Source organism: Panthera pardus, unplaced genomic scaffold, assembly GCF_024362965.1.
Source record: "Panthera pardus isolate Hobbes unplaced genomic scaffold, ASM2436296v1 HiC_scaffold_17, whole genome shotgun sequence".
Classification (NCBI taxonomy): Eukaryota; Metazoa; Chordata; class Mammalia; order Carnivora; family Felidae; genus Panthera; species Panthera pardus.
This window is the reverse complement of record NW_026526732.1, coordinates 137,882,040-137,898,141: the sequence shown is the minus strand read 5'-3', so window position 1 is coordinate 137,898,141 and position 16,102 is coordinate 137,882,040. Positions and strand designations below refer to the sequence as shown.

Genomic DNA, 16,102 nt, shown 5'->3' with positions numbered 1-16,102 from the left:
TTACCCGGTCCTGAGTCACTCGTGCGTTAATTCACCCATTCATTCATTCATTCATTCACCCATCCTTCCATCCATTCACATTTTCCCCCGTCCTTCTTTTTTTCATTCATTAATTCCATGCATTTTCTTTCCTTCCTTCCCTTCTTCCATTTCTTCATTCATTTTTTCCATTCATTCACTCATTCGTTTGTTTTTAAAGGAATATTTATTAACCGTCTGCACAGGCTGAGCTGAGCGTCTTGCAGGGAAAGCACGTAGGTGATGGGACGGGGAGCCATTGCTTCCTATCTCCTGCCCATTTCTCTCAATTTCTCTGTTTTTCTCATCTATCAGTGCCCAGGAGTTTGGGTAGGGAAAGATAAGATACCTATTGTCTGTAAAGAAGCAGTTTTCCCTTTGGGTCCTGGATAGAGGGTCTCCTGTGTCAAACTTCCAGATCACATAGAATTGGGCATGAGGACGGATTTTTAATTTTTGTTTTTTTTTGAAAGTAGGTTTTCCCAGGCAGGCCCTTGTCTAAAAAAAAAAAAAAAAAAAAAAAAGGCAGAGTGGTCATATTTTTTGTTTGTTTGTTGTCTAAAAAAGCAGAGTGGTCATTCTTCACAGGGATGAAACACTGGCTCCGGGTAGTTACAACATCCGGTTACCCCCAGCAGGCAGGGAAGTTTAGTTCCTCCTGGTGGGGCCAGGATGGGGAGGCCCCAGACATGCTGGGCCATGCTCTGCTGAGGTCCCCACCACAGCCACAGCCCTAATGCCAGCACATCTTTCCTCCTTCCCTGTCCCTGCTTTCCCTGGGTCTAAAGGGCCTAGGGAGGTTGCAGGCATACTCCACCCACACAGTGAGCCCCAAACTAGTGCCCCATGATTCATCCCCTACCCCAAGTGCCAAAACCTAGGGCAGCAGTGACTTTAGATCATCCCCAAGGGAACATCTCCCTATTCCATCTCTAGCATTGGTGGAAGGAAGCTGGAGTGAGTGTAGACAGCTACTAGCCAGCTCTCCTACTGCCCTCCTCCGTGCAACAGCATCTTAACCATCTATCTGACAGACATGTATGGGGCTTCTCCTATATGCCTGACACTGGTATTTCTTTTTTTTTTTTAATTTATTTTTAAAGCTTATTTATTTATTTATTTAGAGAATGATCATGCCCTGAGCTGAAATCAAGAGTCAGATGCTTAACTGACTGAGCCATCCAGGCGCCCCTGACATTGGTTTTTCTGCTGGAAGCAAAAGCAAGTATCAATAGTAACAGTAATAACCAACCGCCACTAACCCCACCTCACCCCAAAATGTCCCATGGCCCTAGCCTTCACAAATATCCCTGACAATTACAATACAGACTGATTGTGCTAAGACAGGAGTGAGCACAGGGTGCTGTGGGGCCATGGAGTGGGGTCAACTACACAGTGGGGTGAGGGGAAGGAAGGGTTTCATCTGACCTGGAAATGGGAAGGGAAGAGGGCTGGGGAGAAGAGAAGTACCTAGTGTGTGTGCTTGGAGGGGGGGCAGTGAGTAAAGAGAAGATAGTGGATGGACAGACAGGAGGAGATGACCCACTGCTCTTCCTCCCCATGGAGGACCAGAGTGGAGAGGGTGTGTTGAGCATGAGGCAGTGAGACGCCATGAGGGGAAAGCCCAAGGAAATTGAGGCATCTCCTTCCCTTGAGGTCAGCGTGATTTCAGATGTTCTCAACTTCCTCCCCTGACATGTTCCTCTCTCCTCCTCAAAGGCTGGAGCAAAAAATACAGTCATAAACTCCAGACCCAGACGACTTGGGCTCAAAATCTGGCACGATCACATCCCCATCTTAAAGTTGGGAAGCTGAAACCCAGAGGGGTGAGTTGACTTGCCAAAAATCAGAAAAGGCAGAGCACGGTTCTCCTGCCCCTAATCCAAAACTTTGAAAAAATTTTTCAGTGAAACTTTGTTTCTTTTATTATGAAGGTCTAAGGAATTGGGGCATCTGAACCTTCGGCAAGGACACAGGAACTCAGGCAGATGCAGTGACTGCTCCTTTCATTCATACGGAGGCTGAATTTAAGGAAAAACCTATCCCAATTCAGTCCCGGGTCTCGCTCTGAACCAGAACAGGTGTGTAGCTGCCCCTTTTCTAGCCACGTGGGGGCAGCATTGAGTCACACACTGCTTTCAGCACCTAGCCTGCACTTTGACAGGAAGCCCTTAGGGGGACACTTCAGGAAAGGGGACAGGGACCATACAGTTTCATTTGGAAAGATGACATGAGGACTCTGACTCAGGCCTCAACGTGGTCAGGGCCCTGACTTTGCTTCCTCAGCCCCTCCAGTCCTCTTCTCTCTCTGCCGTTTTTTTCTGGTGCCCTTTGTAGTGCCCCACTCCCAGCCTCCACCCACCCCAGTCAAGCTCATCTTCAGAAAACAGGCCCAGTTGCCATGGTGACCAGCTGGTCAGCTGGCTCCTTCCACACCCCCTCCCTTCACCCCTCTTTCCCCCAAGCTTCCAAGGAAGGGTTATGTGTGTGAATGGAGAAGGGGAGTTGTTGGGGGGCTTTTATCTTGGGAGCTCTGGGGTTGGCCAAAAGGAGTTGGGCTAGCTCTCCTCCAAAGCCCCCCGAGGGGGAGAAGGGAAGGCAGTAGGGGTGGGGAACAGGAGGAAGATTATAACAACTAAGTGGAGAGTGCGAGGATCCCATCTGCGTTGGGAAAGGGCAGGGTTAGGAACTCTGCACTCTGTCTGCAGTGAGGACTGAACTAAATGGAATGGGCTGAGGTAAGATGAGGGGTTGGAGTTAGATGTGAGGCAGGACTTCCCACAAAGCATGAGTGAGAGACCCTGGAGTGAGCCACCAAGTGAGAGGGCTCTTCAGGACCACACCCTTCCTCTGTTTGGGTAGGGAGGAAGGACTCACTGACTGCTGGCGGATCGTGCAGGCTGATAGTTCTGAAGCAAGAGGCAGACAGCCGACCATCCACCTTCACCTTGCCTGGAAAGAGAAGAGTAGGAAAATGGAGGCAGGACCAGGAGTGGGGGTGTATGTGGGGGCGGAGGCAGTGGCTAACCTGCCTCAGATGAGGGGCAGGACCATCCCAGCAGATCAGTATGCTTGTCCCCTATCCCCAAAGACCAGATTATCCCAAGCTTTGCCTTAAACTAACTTCCTACTCACAAACATCTGCATGGCCTTTGGAATGAGAAAGATCTGGATTCTAGGATTAGCTCTGTGAGTACCAGCAGGTGACCTTGAATAAGTCAGTACCCTCCCTCTACCTTGGTTTCTTGTGGGTAAATGGGGGAACAGTTAATATATATATGTCAAAGACTCTAATGTAACACATGGCAAGCAGTAGGATTCCACAGTGACTGTGCACACACAGATTGAATATGCGTAGCCTTTATACTACTTTTTTGATGTTTATTCTTTTTGAGAGACAGTGAGTGGGGGGACGGGGAGGCAGAGAGAGAGAGAGAGAGAGAGAGAGAGAGAGAGAGAGAGGTAATCCCAAGCAGTCTCTGAGCTGTCAGCACAGAACCTGATGGGGGCTTGAACCCACAAACAGGGAGATCATGACCTGAGCCCAAATCCAGAGTCAGACACTTAACTGACTGAGCCACTCAGGCACCCCTATTCTATTTTTTTTAAAGGTTAAAAAAAATTATTTTAGAGAGTGGGGGAAGTGGGGCGGGGGAAGGAGCAGAGGGAGGAAGAGAGAGAATCTTTTTTAAAAAAATGTTTGTTTATTTATTTATTTTGAGACAGCAGGGAAGGGGCAGAGAGAATTCCAAGCAGGCTCCACGCTGTCAGCACAGAACCTGATGTGGGGGGAAAACTCACCAACCATGAGATCATGACCTGAGCCGAAATCAAGAGTTGGATGCTCAACCAACTGAGCCACCCAGGCGCCCCAGAGAGACAAAATCTTAACAGGCTCCATGCTCCGCAAAGAACCTGATTTGGGGCTTAATCCCACAACACTAGGATCATGACCTGAGCTGAAATCAAGAGTCAGATGCTCAACTGACTGAGCCACCCAGGTGCCCCCCCCCCCATTATACTATTTTATCATAATGATTGGTCCCCATCCCCAATTAGACTTTGTATTCTTTGAGGGTAGAATATTGTATGTTTCATTTCTGAACAGGGTACTCAGTAGAGACCTAATATCTGTTTATTGCATGGATGCATCCAGGAATGAATGAATGTCAGTTTTCTTTCTGCCTGTCCTAAGCAGTACAGAAGAGCAGTGTGGGTAGATGGCAGGAAAGGGTGGGTTACTCACAGCCCAGCTTGGGGTATGATTATGCCTCCTACACCCACAGAAGAAGGTCAAAGCCGTAGGGATTGTCCAGTTAACTTTTTCGATGCACAGATGAGGAAACTGTGGCTTGAAGAGCGGAAGGCACTTGCACAAGGTCACACAACCCCTTAATGGCAGAGCCAGGATTAAAAATTAGAACTCAGGTTTCCTGGTCTCCAGCCTAGGGTAATGTACACACTTCATTCTTCTTTGGGGCTGTTCTTCTAAGGAAGGAAAATGGCTTTGGGAAGGCTGGTTCCAATGTCCTCCCCTCTGCCCTCTGTTAGTCCTTTCTCATATCTAGCTTCAATTCTTACCCTATTCCATCTCTGTTCGGTTGGGTCAGGCGTCTGAAGGCTGGCTCCTGCCTTAACCCGTTACCACCCAACTGGGAGTAAGGATCTTCCCCAGGGTTCCAAGGCTCAATTTCCTCTCCCCACCCTCTGCCCCAGGAACTTGCGGGAACCAACGATGGGGAGGGATGTTGGCTGAACCGCTGGCGCCCCCTCCACGAAAAAGGGACAGAGAAGTGTTGCTGCACAGATCTTCCCAGGATGGGGCGGGAGGAGGGGGTGCGGTGAGCAGGGCTGGGAGTGGGGAAGGGGTGCAGGGAGCCCCTGTTGCTTCTCCTCTTTGGGGGGTGGTTATTAGGTAGGCTTGCGGAAGGCGGAGTTTGGGGGGCCGGGGGCGGGGCTCCTGCGCTGGGAGGAAGAGGGGGGGCGCGCTGGCTCCAGCTCGGCTCAGACAAAAGGCGGCGGCGGGAGCGGGCGGGAGGCGGAGCGGCGCCGCGAGGGCCTCAAGGTGACACCCGCCCCCGGCCCCGGCCCCCCCCGGCCCGGCCCCCCAGCCCGCCTCCCCACCCCCAGCCCCTAGACCCCTACCCTCCGGTGCCCTTTCCAGGCCCCCTCCCCCCGGCGGGGGGTGGGGAGCAGCGAGGGCCCCGCCCCCTCCCGCCCCCTCCCCAGGGCCCGCGCAGGATGCCCTCGGCCCCCGACAGCCCCCCGGGAAGCCCTGAGCTCGACGCACCCCCTCTACGCCATGTCCCCCCCTGGCTCGGCCGCGGGAGAGAGCGCCGGCGGCGGCGGCGGCGGTGGCGGCCCCGGGGTCCCGGAGGAGCCCACGGCGGCGGCGGCGGCGGACGAGGGCCCCGCCCGAGAGGAGGTGAGAACAGGCGGCGCCCCTTCCCCGGGCGCGGCCGTAGCCTGGTCCCCCATCCCCCGCCGCGCGCGGCCCCCGCCGGTTCCGCCGCAGCGCGGCCGGCGCCCCGCACCCCGAGCCGGCCGCCGCAGCCGCAGTCCCGCGCCGATGCCCCCACCGGTGGCCGGAGCTGTCCGCGGTGGCGGGGAAGGGGCTGCGCCGGGGGCGGGGCTCGGGGGTCCTGGGCAGGGGGAGGGGCCTAGGGGCGGAGCCTCGCGGACCCCGGGCGGAATGGGGTGGGGACGGTGGCAGGATTCCTGTTTCGCGAAGGGGATGCAATCTTGAATGCAAGGAAGGGCGACTTGTAGGGGCTACAGAGGCAGAAGAGGAAATGGTGGTGGTACCTGAGCTGTGGTCCTAAGAAGGTCAAATGTGTACAGAGGCGATTACCCCCGGGGTCACTGGGAGTGAGTGCACCTCTCTCCCAACGTCCCTGCAGCTCCCTCATTCCTGGGTGGGGGGAGGCCCTGAGTCCAGGAATCCTTCAGAGTGTTGGAAATAAGCATATCCCTAGTTGGAGCCCTACTCTTCAGTCCTCTGAACCTGGAGACAAAGAGACTGAGGAAGGTACCAGTAGCACTGCTCCCCTCCCCCCCCCCCCCCCCCCAGGCACACTCGTGCACACACATATATACACACTGCACTTTAGCAGAAGCACATGGGACGGGGCAGACCTGCAGGTAGAGACCCTTTCAGATGTGCTCTCAGTGGGATACACTCAGGTGGATACACAAAGGTGCACATATGTACACACCCCAAGGACAAGGCTCCCAGAAAGGTACCCTGTACCCTAATCTTGTTTGTATACGCTGTGTGCTATTTCCTAGCCCACCTACCTATCTGCACTTCCAGATCTTTCCTCTCATTTCACACCAGGCCCAGGGACTGCTGCCTGTTACTGTGCCCTTCCTTTCCACCCTCTTCTCCCTTCCCGTGGCTAGCCTCCAGGTCAGGCCTGGGGAATTGGAGGAAATCAGGATCTAGTAGGAGGGTGTGTGTGTGGGGGGGAGGGGTTCCTAAAGCTAGACAGCAGGGAGGAGGAGTTGAAAGCACAGCCCACCACCAGAATTCCAACTCCATTCTCATCTATTAAGTGGCTGCTGCGTGCTGGGTGCCACGGTCGGCACCCAGGATGCAGAGATGGAGACCCTGCCCTCAGGAGCACTCAGTCTAGACACGTAAACAACTCACTGGGGCAACCATGGGACAGAGTGGGCCAAGTGCTTCAAGAGGCCCCCAGAGAGCCAGCCCCAAGAATCATTTTCTTTTGACAAATGGCTGGGCTGCAAACCTCTTCCTCCCTACTCCCCACCCAGTCCCACATCCCCTTTCCCCAGCCACTTGCCTCTGCCCTTCTGGATATCTCCTCCTGGACTGCCTTCTACTCAGAGATGCCAGTCCTCTCCCTCCCATCTGAGAACAGGAAAAGGATATTAGGGTCCAGGAAGGGGACTCACAGGGGGCCTAGGGTTCAGAACGTGGGGAAGGAGTCAGAACTGAGGGTTTTTTGCCCCCTCCCAAAGGAGGTATGAGACTAATTGTCTGTGAGGAACAGGGAAGTGGATGGGTCAAAGAGGACTGGCTCTTCCAGAACCTAGGACTCAAAGCACCTGGAAGAAGCGAGGGCCTCACCTGTTAAGCGGGAAAGTGATGTCAGTGGGTCCCTCCCCACTTTCCTGGAACACCTGGAAGGAGTCCTGGCTGGGGAGCTGCCTTCCCTGATGCCTATCTGTCCTCCCTTGTCTTCCCCATCCACGCCTTCTCCTGTTTCACTGCCATCTTTATGTCTGTCTTTGGACTGTTTTTCCGGGTACATCCTATCCATCTGTGTCTTCTCTGCCACCTGGGCCTCCTCCCTCCATCTCTGGCTGTGATCCCTCGCTGCCTTTTGGGGTGTCTCTCTCTACACTTCCCTGTATTGGCATTTTGTTCTCATTTCCTGTCCCCATGGCTCACTCTGGGTCATTTCTGCTTTTATCTTTGGCCCTCGGCTCCCATCTTGGTCTTACCTTTTCTTGCCACGTCCCTGTCATCTCTGATGCTGGCTTCCACCCCTCCATCCATCTCTGTGCTGGGTCCTGCCACTCTGTCTCACTCCCTGTTCATCTTGGACCTTCCCCTGCCCATCTGAGCAGCAGCGTCCCATCCAGCCCTCTTTCACCAAGTCCCTCTGCCGTGAGTCCCACTGGAAGTGCCTGCTGCTCTCGCTGCTCATGTACGGCTGTCTGGGGGCCGTGGCCTGGTGCCACGTAACCACGGTGACCCGCCTCACCTTCAGCAGCGCCTACCAGGGCAACAGCCTCATGTACCACGACAGCCCCTGCTCCAACGGCTATGTCTACATCCCCCTGGCCTTCCTGCTCATGCTGTACGCCGTCTACCTGGTGGAGTGTTGGCATTGCCAAGCCCGCCATGAGCTGCAGCACCGTGTTGATGTGAGCAGCGTGCGGGAGCGTGTGGGCCGCATGCAGCAGGCCACGCCCTGTATCTGGTGGAAGGCCATCAGCTACCACTATGTCCGCCGCACCCGCCAGGTCACCCGATACCGCAATGGAGACGCCTACACCACCACCCAGGTGAGGGGCTGGAGGGGAGCGCAGGCCAGTCCAGAGGGGAGGGGGGTGCTGGGACCCTGACTGACTGTCCCCAGGGGGAGGAGCACAGGCGGCAGTGAGCTGCAACAGCAACCATAATAATAACGGCAAACACTAGCAGCAAGGCTCTGCCCTACATACATTACAAATACCAGATGGATTTATTTAACCCTCCTAACAACCCTATGAGGTAGGTAACTACTATCCGCATTTTACAGATGAGGAGAGTGAGGCTTGGAGAGGTTAGTACCTTGCCAAAGTCAAACAGTATGTGGTGGAGCTGGGATTTGGACCCAGGCAGTCTGGCTCCAAGGTCTATACTGCTTAGTGCTTAATGGTTGGAGGTGGCCTCACAGGCACGGTCCCGCGGCATACTCTCACCCATTTAGTGAGGTGGCTGCTACCAGGGCCTCTTTCACAGGGAAGGAATCCTAAACTCAATGACTTGCCCAAGGTCTGCAGCTTCTTAGTGGTAGTGCTAGATTTAAGCCAGGGGCCCTTTGCCAAGTCCAAGGCTCCCAGAGGTGGGAGTCTGCTGGCAAAAAGGTGGAGGTAGGCATGGGAGGCCTCGTGGAGAGGTGGAGTGGGGGCCAATTAGCACTTACTGGACCCTCCAGGATTAGGCATTATTCCAGCCCTGGAGGAAGAGGTTTTCTCCGATAAGGGTGACCCCCGTCTCCGTTTTGGGATGGGTAAACAGAAACCCGGGGCCTGTGAGAATCAGGAAGGGGGCTGGGTGATAGCTAAGGTGGGAACAGGGAGCCCCGAGACAAAAGCCGGTTCCGGCCATTAGGGACCACATCTGTAAACAGGAAGGGCAGGCCATTTGGGGTCATGAGGGGGCAGCGGGGGACATGGGAGACGGCAAAAAGGTTAGGCAAGCCCGAGGGGGCAGTTCGTGGCCAGCGCCTGACCCCGTGACGAAGCAGAGCTTAAGTCAAACTAGAATACACCCGCAGGTCTGAGCTCCGGCCCGTCTTCCTCTCTAGTTGAGTACGTTGAGGGCCTGCGCTGCTCCATAGAGCAGATGATAAGATCCTACCCGGCTCCAAGCGGGCTCGAAGGCAGGACAGGCTTAGGGTTTGAGCAGGCAGCAAGAGCGACGAGGGTGAGCCGACAGAGGCGACTCCCGCCGCCCTCCCCGGCGCCGCAGGTCTACCATGAGCGCGTCAACACGCACGTGGCGGAGGCCGAGTTCGACTACGCGCGCTGCGGCGTCCGCGACGTGTCCAAGGCGCTAGTGGGGCTGGAGGGCGCGCCGGCCACGCGCCTGCGCTTCACCAAGTGCTTCAGCTTCGCCAGCGTGGAGGCCGAGAACGCGTACCTGTGCCAGCGCGCGCGCTTCTTCGCCGAGAACGAGGGCCTGGACGACTACATGGAGGCGCGCGAGGGCATGCACCTCAAGAACGTGGACTTCCGCGAGTTCATGGTGGCCTTCCCGGACCCGGCCCGGCCGCCGTGGTACGCCTGCTCGTCCGCCTTCTGGGCCGCGGCGCTGCTCACGCTGTCGTGGCCGCTGCGCGTGCTGGCCGAGTACCGCACGGCCTACGCGCACTACCACGTGGAGAAGCTCTTCGGCCTGGAAGGTCCCGGCTCGGCGAGCAGCGCGGGCGGCGGCCTGAGCCCCAGCGACGAGCTGCTGCCGCCGCTCACGCACCGCCTGCCGCGGGTCAACACGGTGGACAGCACGGAGCTCGAGTGGCACATCCGCTCCAACCAGCAGCTGGTGCCCAGCTACTCGGAGGCGGTGCTCATGGACCTGGCGGCGCTGGGGGCGCGCTGCGCGGGGGCGGCGGGCGGCGGCTACGCGCCCTCGTGCCGCTACGGCGGGGTGGGCGGCCCGGGCGCGGCGGGCGTGGCCCCGTACCGGCGCAGCTGCGAGCACTGCCAGCGCGCCGTCAGCAGCTCGTCCATCTTCTCGCGAAGCGCGCTCAGCATCTGCGCCAGCCCGCGGGCCGGGCCCGGGCCCGGAGGCGGGGCGGGCTGCGGGGGCAGCCGCTTCTCGCTCGGCCGCCTCTACGGCTCCCGGCGCAGCTGCCTGTGGCGCAGCCGGAGCGGGAGCGTCAACGAGGCGAGCTGCCCCACCGAGCAGACGCGGCTGTCGAGCCAGGCCAGCATGGGGGACGACGAGGACGACGACGAGGAGGAGGCCGGGCCGCCGCCGCCCTACCACGACGCCCTCTACTTCCCGGTCCTCATCGTGCACCGGCAGGAGGGGTGTCTGGGCCACAGCCACCGGCCGCTGCACCGCCACGGCTCCTGCGTAGAGACCTCACTGTGACCTCCGGCCCCGGGCAGCCCGTCGCCCTCCCTCCTGCCCCTCGCGGGACTGAGCTTCTTGCGTGTAGCAGGGGGGTCATGATGGTGACCGAGGCTGTGCTGGGCACGGCGCGGGGAGCGGGGAGGCGACGGTGCGCGGGACAGACCCCATGGGGTCCGGATCCCCCGCCTTCCCTGTACATAAAGAGACCGATGGGTGGGAGGGGATCGGGGGGCTCCGGAGACTCCCGGCACGGTCGGCTCTTCCAGCCCCGTCCCTGTCCTAGGGGGACACCTCCCCGCCCTACACGCACACTCGAGATTTCCCGTCCAGCCTTTCAACGGATCTTCTGACTGTTAGTGGAGGCCGTGCTGTGGCACCGCGTGGGGCCCGTCTCCAGTGTGAGCCCCCTCGCTGTGCAGCTGGGGAGGTTTAGAGGCGTGGGGAAGGGAAATTGGGGCTTTCCTTCCATCGCTGCCTGGCCCCACCAGGGCCTCTCTCTACTGAGGTCGCGGTGGTTTGGCGAACAGTAGGGCTGGCTTCCAACCAGCTAATGAATTCAGTGGGTCTGAAGCAGGGGCCAGATGTCAGCCCCGATGCTCCATCTCAAAACCGTGCAAATGTTGCTATCCTCTTCTTGGCGCTGGCCCCAACCATCGGGGTTTCCTTTCTGCCACTCCCTTCACTGCTGTTTATCTCGCTGGGCCCCTGGAGTGTGGGTCCTGGAGGGACTGTGCTCACACTGCACACGTCACTCCCCCCGCCCCCCTCCGGCTCTCTGGCCCTAAAGAGCACTTGCCCAGAGAGGAGGGAGGCATAATGTGGAGGGCATGTACCTCAGTCCTTTCTCTAAACTCTGTAGCCCCCTGGCAGCAGCGGCCTCCTCACCTGGGTTCTGAGAGGGCTCTCCCTTCAGTTGGGGGGGTTGGGGGGTGGGATACCCTCCCCCTAGGCGCGTTCATTAAAGCTGGCCAACGTGAGTGGGTGGGAAGAGTGGGAGACAGACCTGGGTGACAAACTCTCGAAGCAGGTGGGATTCAAAGAGGAGAGGGCAGTGGAGGGAGACTGAAAGGGGTGTCTGGGGCAACTCTTGCTTCCCCAGACTTGGGGGGGTGGGGTGCAAAGGGTGGTTGTCTCCACACATTACCTCTGTAGGACTGAGGATGTTCTCACAAGCCCCAGCTGGAGAAATGAACTCAGATTCAGTGGCAGGGTCAGAGGCAGGAATTCTCTAAATCTTGCCGAACCCCTCTGTCCTCCCCTATCCCATGAGCTGAAGCCCTGCCGTGGGGCCCAGAGGGGCATCCTGCCACCACCCAAGGGCGCTGGCCCCACGTCCTGTTCCCCTAAAGCTGTGACACCTCCTCTCCGCCACCACTCCCTCCCTGATGTGCTTCTGTGTGCATGTCTGCGTACAACCCCCTGCCCTCCCAACTCTCCTGCCAAAGTTTTCCCAGCAGACTTAGTGCCCAGGGATTGAGGTCACATTTCAGGCTGGAGAGGATAACCCTTGGGCGGCCGCCATCGCTCACCCCTGATGCTCCTCGCTTTGCCCGAGCCATCAGAGCTCCTCCGTCCCCTCCTTCAGCCTCTGCCATCTTCCTCCAGCCTAGCCAGGCCTACACCTGCCAAGGACATGGCCTCCACCTATGCAACATCTCCTCTGGCTCCCCCTGTCCCCTTCCCTGGGGGACTCGGGAGGTACAGATTGTGGGGACACCACGGCCCGTGGCCCACTGGGGTTGAGCTTTACTTTGCTGTAGCGATGGCTGAGTGGGAAGGCAGAGGAGGCAGGAGATGGGGAGGCTTGGGCAGGAGGGAACAGCTGTCCACTAGGTTTCCCTGGGCAGCAGGGGCCACCTGCCTGCCAGCACTGAACCTGCCTGGGCCCTGAGTCTGTGTTCCTCGGGGGCCTGGAGGTTGGAGCACCCCTCTTTGCTCTGAACAGACATCTGTGAGGTACACGTGGTGGGAGCTGTGGCCGCAGGCCCCAGTTCTTGGCACCTGGATGTCATACCCTTGGGCAGCCTGGCCACTTCTCGGCTCCAAGGAGGAAGGAACTCAGCTCCTTCTCCCTCAGGCCTGTTCCTGAGACAGAGCCTGAGCTGGGGGGGGGGGGGGGCGCGGGGGGCACTATTATTATTTTTGCCTGTATTGACCATTTCTGCCTAGGTCTTCTTACGCAGACAGCCTCACCTCCCACACACGCACAGACTTAGAGAGAAGCCAATTCTTTGGTCTATTTTCTTGGTAGCTTTATTGATTGCCAGGGAAAACGAAAACCAGAAAATTAATTAATCTCTAAAATTAAACTTTACACTGAATGTTCTTGTTTCTCTAATTAGAACCTCTGCTAGCAGCTGTGGCTATGTACACACACACACACACACACACACACACACACGCTCACACTCACACACACCCTCACATCTACACGTTTGCACTCCAGAACTGTCCGAGGGTGTCAGGCACAGACAGACTCTAGGTTGCCCAGACAGGCACACAAGTGCAGTCACTCCCAAGCCCCCTGTGGTGCTCGGCTTGGCGCCTGCTTGGTGGAAGGAGTCCCTGGAGCGCGCAGGCACCCCTAGGCTGTGGCTGCAGCCCATGGCCCACCCTTTGGAAAGACCACGAGGCTGGAGGCTCTGGGCCCCTCAGCGGGAGGAGGATGGGAGATGGGGGCTCAGCCTGACTCTCTCAGGTTCTCTGGTGGCCCTGTGGGTCGACATGACTCCTGTGGGCAGCCATGGAGTGTCGCAGACTCGTGGAGGGCACCCGGAAGGCTCCATACGTGCGCGGGGACAAGGGCTTGTGGGGTGGGCTGGGCGTGGCTAGGGAGAAGACAGGTCTCTGTCAATTGGGTGCATCACACTGTGGCCTTTCTGTCGTGGATTTCCAAGCGCAAAGATTGTACAAATCAAACTGGTGGATAATAAAGTTGCAGATGACTCACCGACTTCCCTCCCCAGTGTGGCACCTCCAGCAGAAGCTCGCAGGGGAGGCAGGGAGTCTGAGCCCCTCCTGTCACCTCTGTTTCCCCCTTCCGAGGTGTGTGTGGGGGGGGTAGTATTAGTGGATGGCATGGCCTGTAGAATGGGATCACTTTGGCAGGTCGAGTAGTAGGGAGGTGGCATCTGCAGGGGTGAGGGTGGAAGAGCCAGGCAAAGCTCTGTGGTGGCCAGAGGAGAGAGACAATATAATGTGTGTGTGTGTGTGTGAGAGAGAGAGAGAGAGAGAGAGAGAGAGAGAGAGAGAGAGAGAGTACGCGTGCATACTTGGACATGTTTGAAGGTCAAGAAGTCAAGGATCTGTTCAATAGAGAAGAAAATGGTCGGGAGAAGGGTCGGGGAGACGGGCGACCTCCATGGGACAGGCTGGGCTGGCACAGGCCTTCAGAGTCCTCTCTGCCTTCCCTAATCCTGGAAGAAGTCGGTCATTTCAGGGCGTCTGGTAATATCCTCTCCCTGGGTATAGGGGATGGGTCCCACTTCATACCCCTTCGCTCCCCCTATCCCAGACCCCTCCTCTTCCTCACATCTTTATCCAAATGACCCTCGATCACTCACCCTAAGGATATCCGTGCTCTCCCCCTTTCTCCTCCCTCTAGACCAGCGTGGCACTCTACAGCAGGCACGGCAGAGGCATGAAATGAAGGATGGGACTGGGGCAGTGACCCAGCTCCAGCCACTGCCCCAGCCCTGTCCCCCATCTTATCCTGCAGGGTTCTCAGGGCCCTTGGCCGTGATTGGTGACATGAAGCAGCTGGGATTCGGGGCCCGCTGGCGGGCTGCTTCCCGGTTGGCACAGAGAGCCTGGCCAATGAGGTACTCGCTCTCCTGGGCTACATCTGACAGGCGCAAGTCAAACTCCAGGAGGGTCCTGTTGTCTGACATGCCTTCCAGGAGCTGCTTCCCGCCATCCTGAGAGAGGAGTACAGGGAAAGGGTCATTTCATGTTACTACCCAGGATCACACACACGCACACACACCTACACACTCTATATAAAGATGTGACGAGTGGTGCCTGGGTGGTGCAGTCGGGTAAGCGTCCGACTCTTGATCTCGGCCCAGGTCACGATCTCACAGTGCATGAGTTCGAGCCCCGCATCAGGCTCTGTGCTGATGGTGCCGAGCCTGCTTGGGATTCTGTCTCTCCCTCTTGCTGCCCCTCCCCTGCTTGTGCTCTCTTTCTCTCAAAATAAATAAACTAAAAAAAAAAAAAATTAAAAAACAAAAAAGATGTGACTAGGATAAGAGTTTCACAAAACAATGGTTAACCTATTTGTGCACCACATTACTGTGTTCGGTCCTAGGTTATCCTACCCTATTCCATTCTCTTCCGTAAGAAAAAATGGTGCTCAAGACATAGTAAATTGATTTTTCAACCCTAATGGTTTGAAAAACATCGCTCTGTGGCAATGATGGTAATTCCATTCCTCTGGTCCAGCCATGGGTATGTGAGACAGATCTGGCTGATGACATGTGAGGAGGAAGTTTGGAGGGAGTGGCTTCTGGAAGGTTCTTCTCGCTCTGAAAAAGGAACAAGAGGGGTGCTCTCCCTTTTTCTGTCTCTGAGCATGATGCTTTGTGAGGTGCAGCAGCCATCCTGGGACCATGAGAGAAGCACCTGACAGGACACGGCCATGTGGCCAGGATGGGCAGAGCAGACAATGGCACTAAGCCAGTGAATTTACCAACTCCAGAACCCCCTACCCTGGGGCTTCTGATTATGGGACATAAAGTTCCTCTTGTTTGTTTGTTTGTTTTTCAGTTTATTTATTTATTTTGAGAGAGAGGGCAAGCAGGGGAGGGGCAGAGAGAGAGGGAGGGGGAGAGAGAGAGAGAGAGAGAGAGTGAGTATCCCAAGCAAGCCCCACACTGTCAGCCCAGAGTCTGATGATGCGGGGCTTGAACTCACAAACCATGAGATCATGACCTGAGCTGAAACCAAGAGCCAGACGCTTAACCGACTGAGCCACCCAGTCTCCCCCAACAGTCCTCTTGTTTAAGCCACTTCCTGGTTCAGCTTTCTATTACTTGTAGCCAAAAGCACCCCATCTGGAAACAGTGCGTGTGTGAACAAGGCTTTTCTGGAGAGGTTTGGTAGAGGTCTTTTATGTGAAAGACTTCTATGGTTGTGACCCAGTAGTGTGTTGCAAAGTCAATTTAATGGGTTACGGGCGCATTTTTAGAAAATGAGGCAGAATAGGGGCGCCTAGGTGGCTCAGTCGGTTAAGTGTCCGACTTCAACCCAGGTCATGATCTCACGGTTTTTGGGTTCGAGCCCCGGGTCAGGCTCAGTGCTGACAGCTCAGAGCCTGGAGCCTGCTTCGGATTCTGTGTCTCCCCCTCTCTCTGCCCCTCCCTCACTCATACTCTGTGCCTCAAAAATAAATAAACGTTAAAAAAAATTAAAAAAAAAAAAAAGGACACTGAAGGACATCAGTGCCTAGCATAGGATAAAACCCTGAGTAATAGTAACAGCTAGCAATACTGATGTCCTAGCCAGGGCTTTGCAATGTTACCTGCTTTACAAGGATAACTCATTTACTCCTCCCAGCAACAACACTTCGTAGATACAATTATTATCCCGATTTTACAGATGAGGACATGGAGGCCCCAAAAGGTGAAGTAATTTAGCCCAGTGAATGGCAGAGCTGGGATTAGAACCAAGGGAAGTCTGTGGTCTTAGCAACTATCCCGGAAGCATCCCGAGGCAGTCAGAGGCCACACCCAGCCCCCCCCCCCCAGGCTCCAGGGCCTCTCCTGG

At 56.5% G+C, this 16,102-nt stretch overlaps 2 protein-coding genes across 5 annotated transcripts in view; one reads left to right on the top strand and one right to left on the bottom strand.

The window, feature by feature from the left end:
- The window catches only part of TCTE1 (t-complex-associated-testis-expressed 1), a 196,656-nt gene that overhangs the window by 165,742 nt on the left and 14,812 nt on the right, over positions 1-16,102 (bottom strand). For 3 of the 4 annotated variants that reach the window (XM_019457293.2, XM_019457297.2, XM_019457295.2), the window contains one exon: positions 12,589-14,253. In XM_019457293.2, coding sequence (XP_019312838.2) covers positions 14,044-14,253 — 210 coding nt within the window. In that variant the 3' untranslated portion in view covers positions 12,589-14,043. Of the gene's footprint in view, positions 1-12,588; positions 14,254-16,102 lie in introns of those variants that run through there. The other variant, XR_008423076.1, reaches the window with a different exon arrangement.
- On the top strand, positions 4,927-13,289 carry TMEM151B (transmembrane protein 151B). Its single transcript, XM_019457292.2, has 3 exons — positions 4,927-5,443; positions 7,615-8,055; positions 9,227-13,289. The coding sequence occupies exons 1-3, from the start codon at positions 5,321-5,323 to the stop codon at positions 10,352-10,354; spliced, it is 1,692 nt and encodes a 563-aa protein (XP_019312837.1). The 5' UTR covers positions 4,927-5,320; the 3' UTR covers positions 10,355-13,289.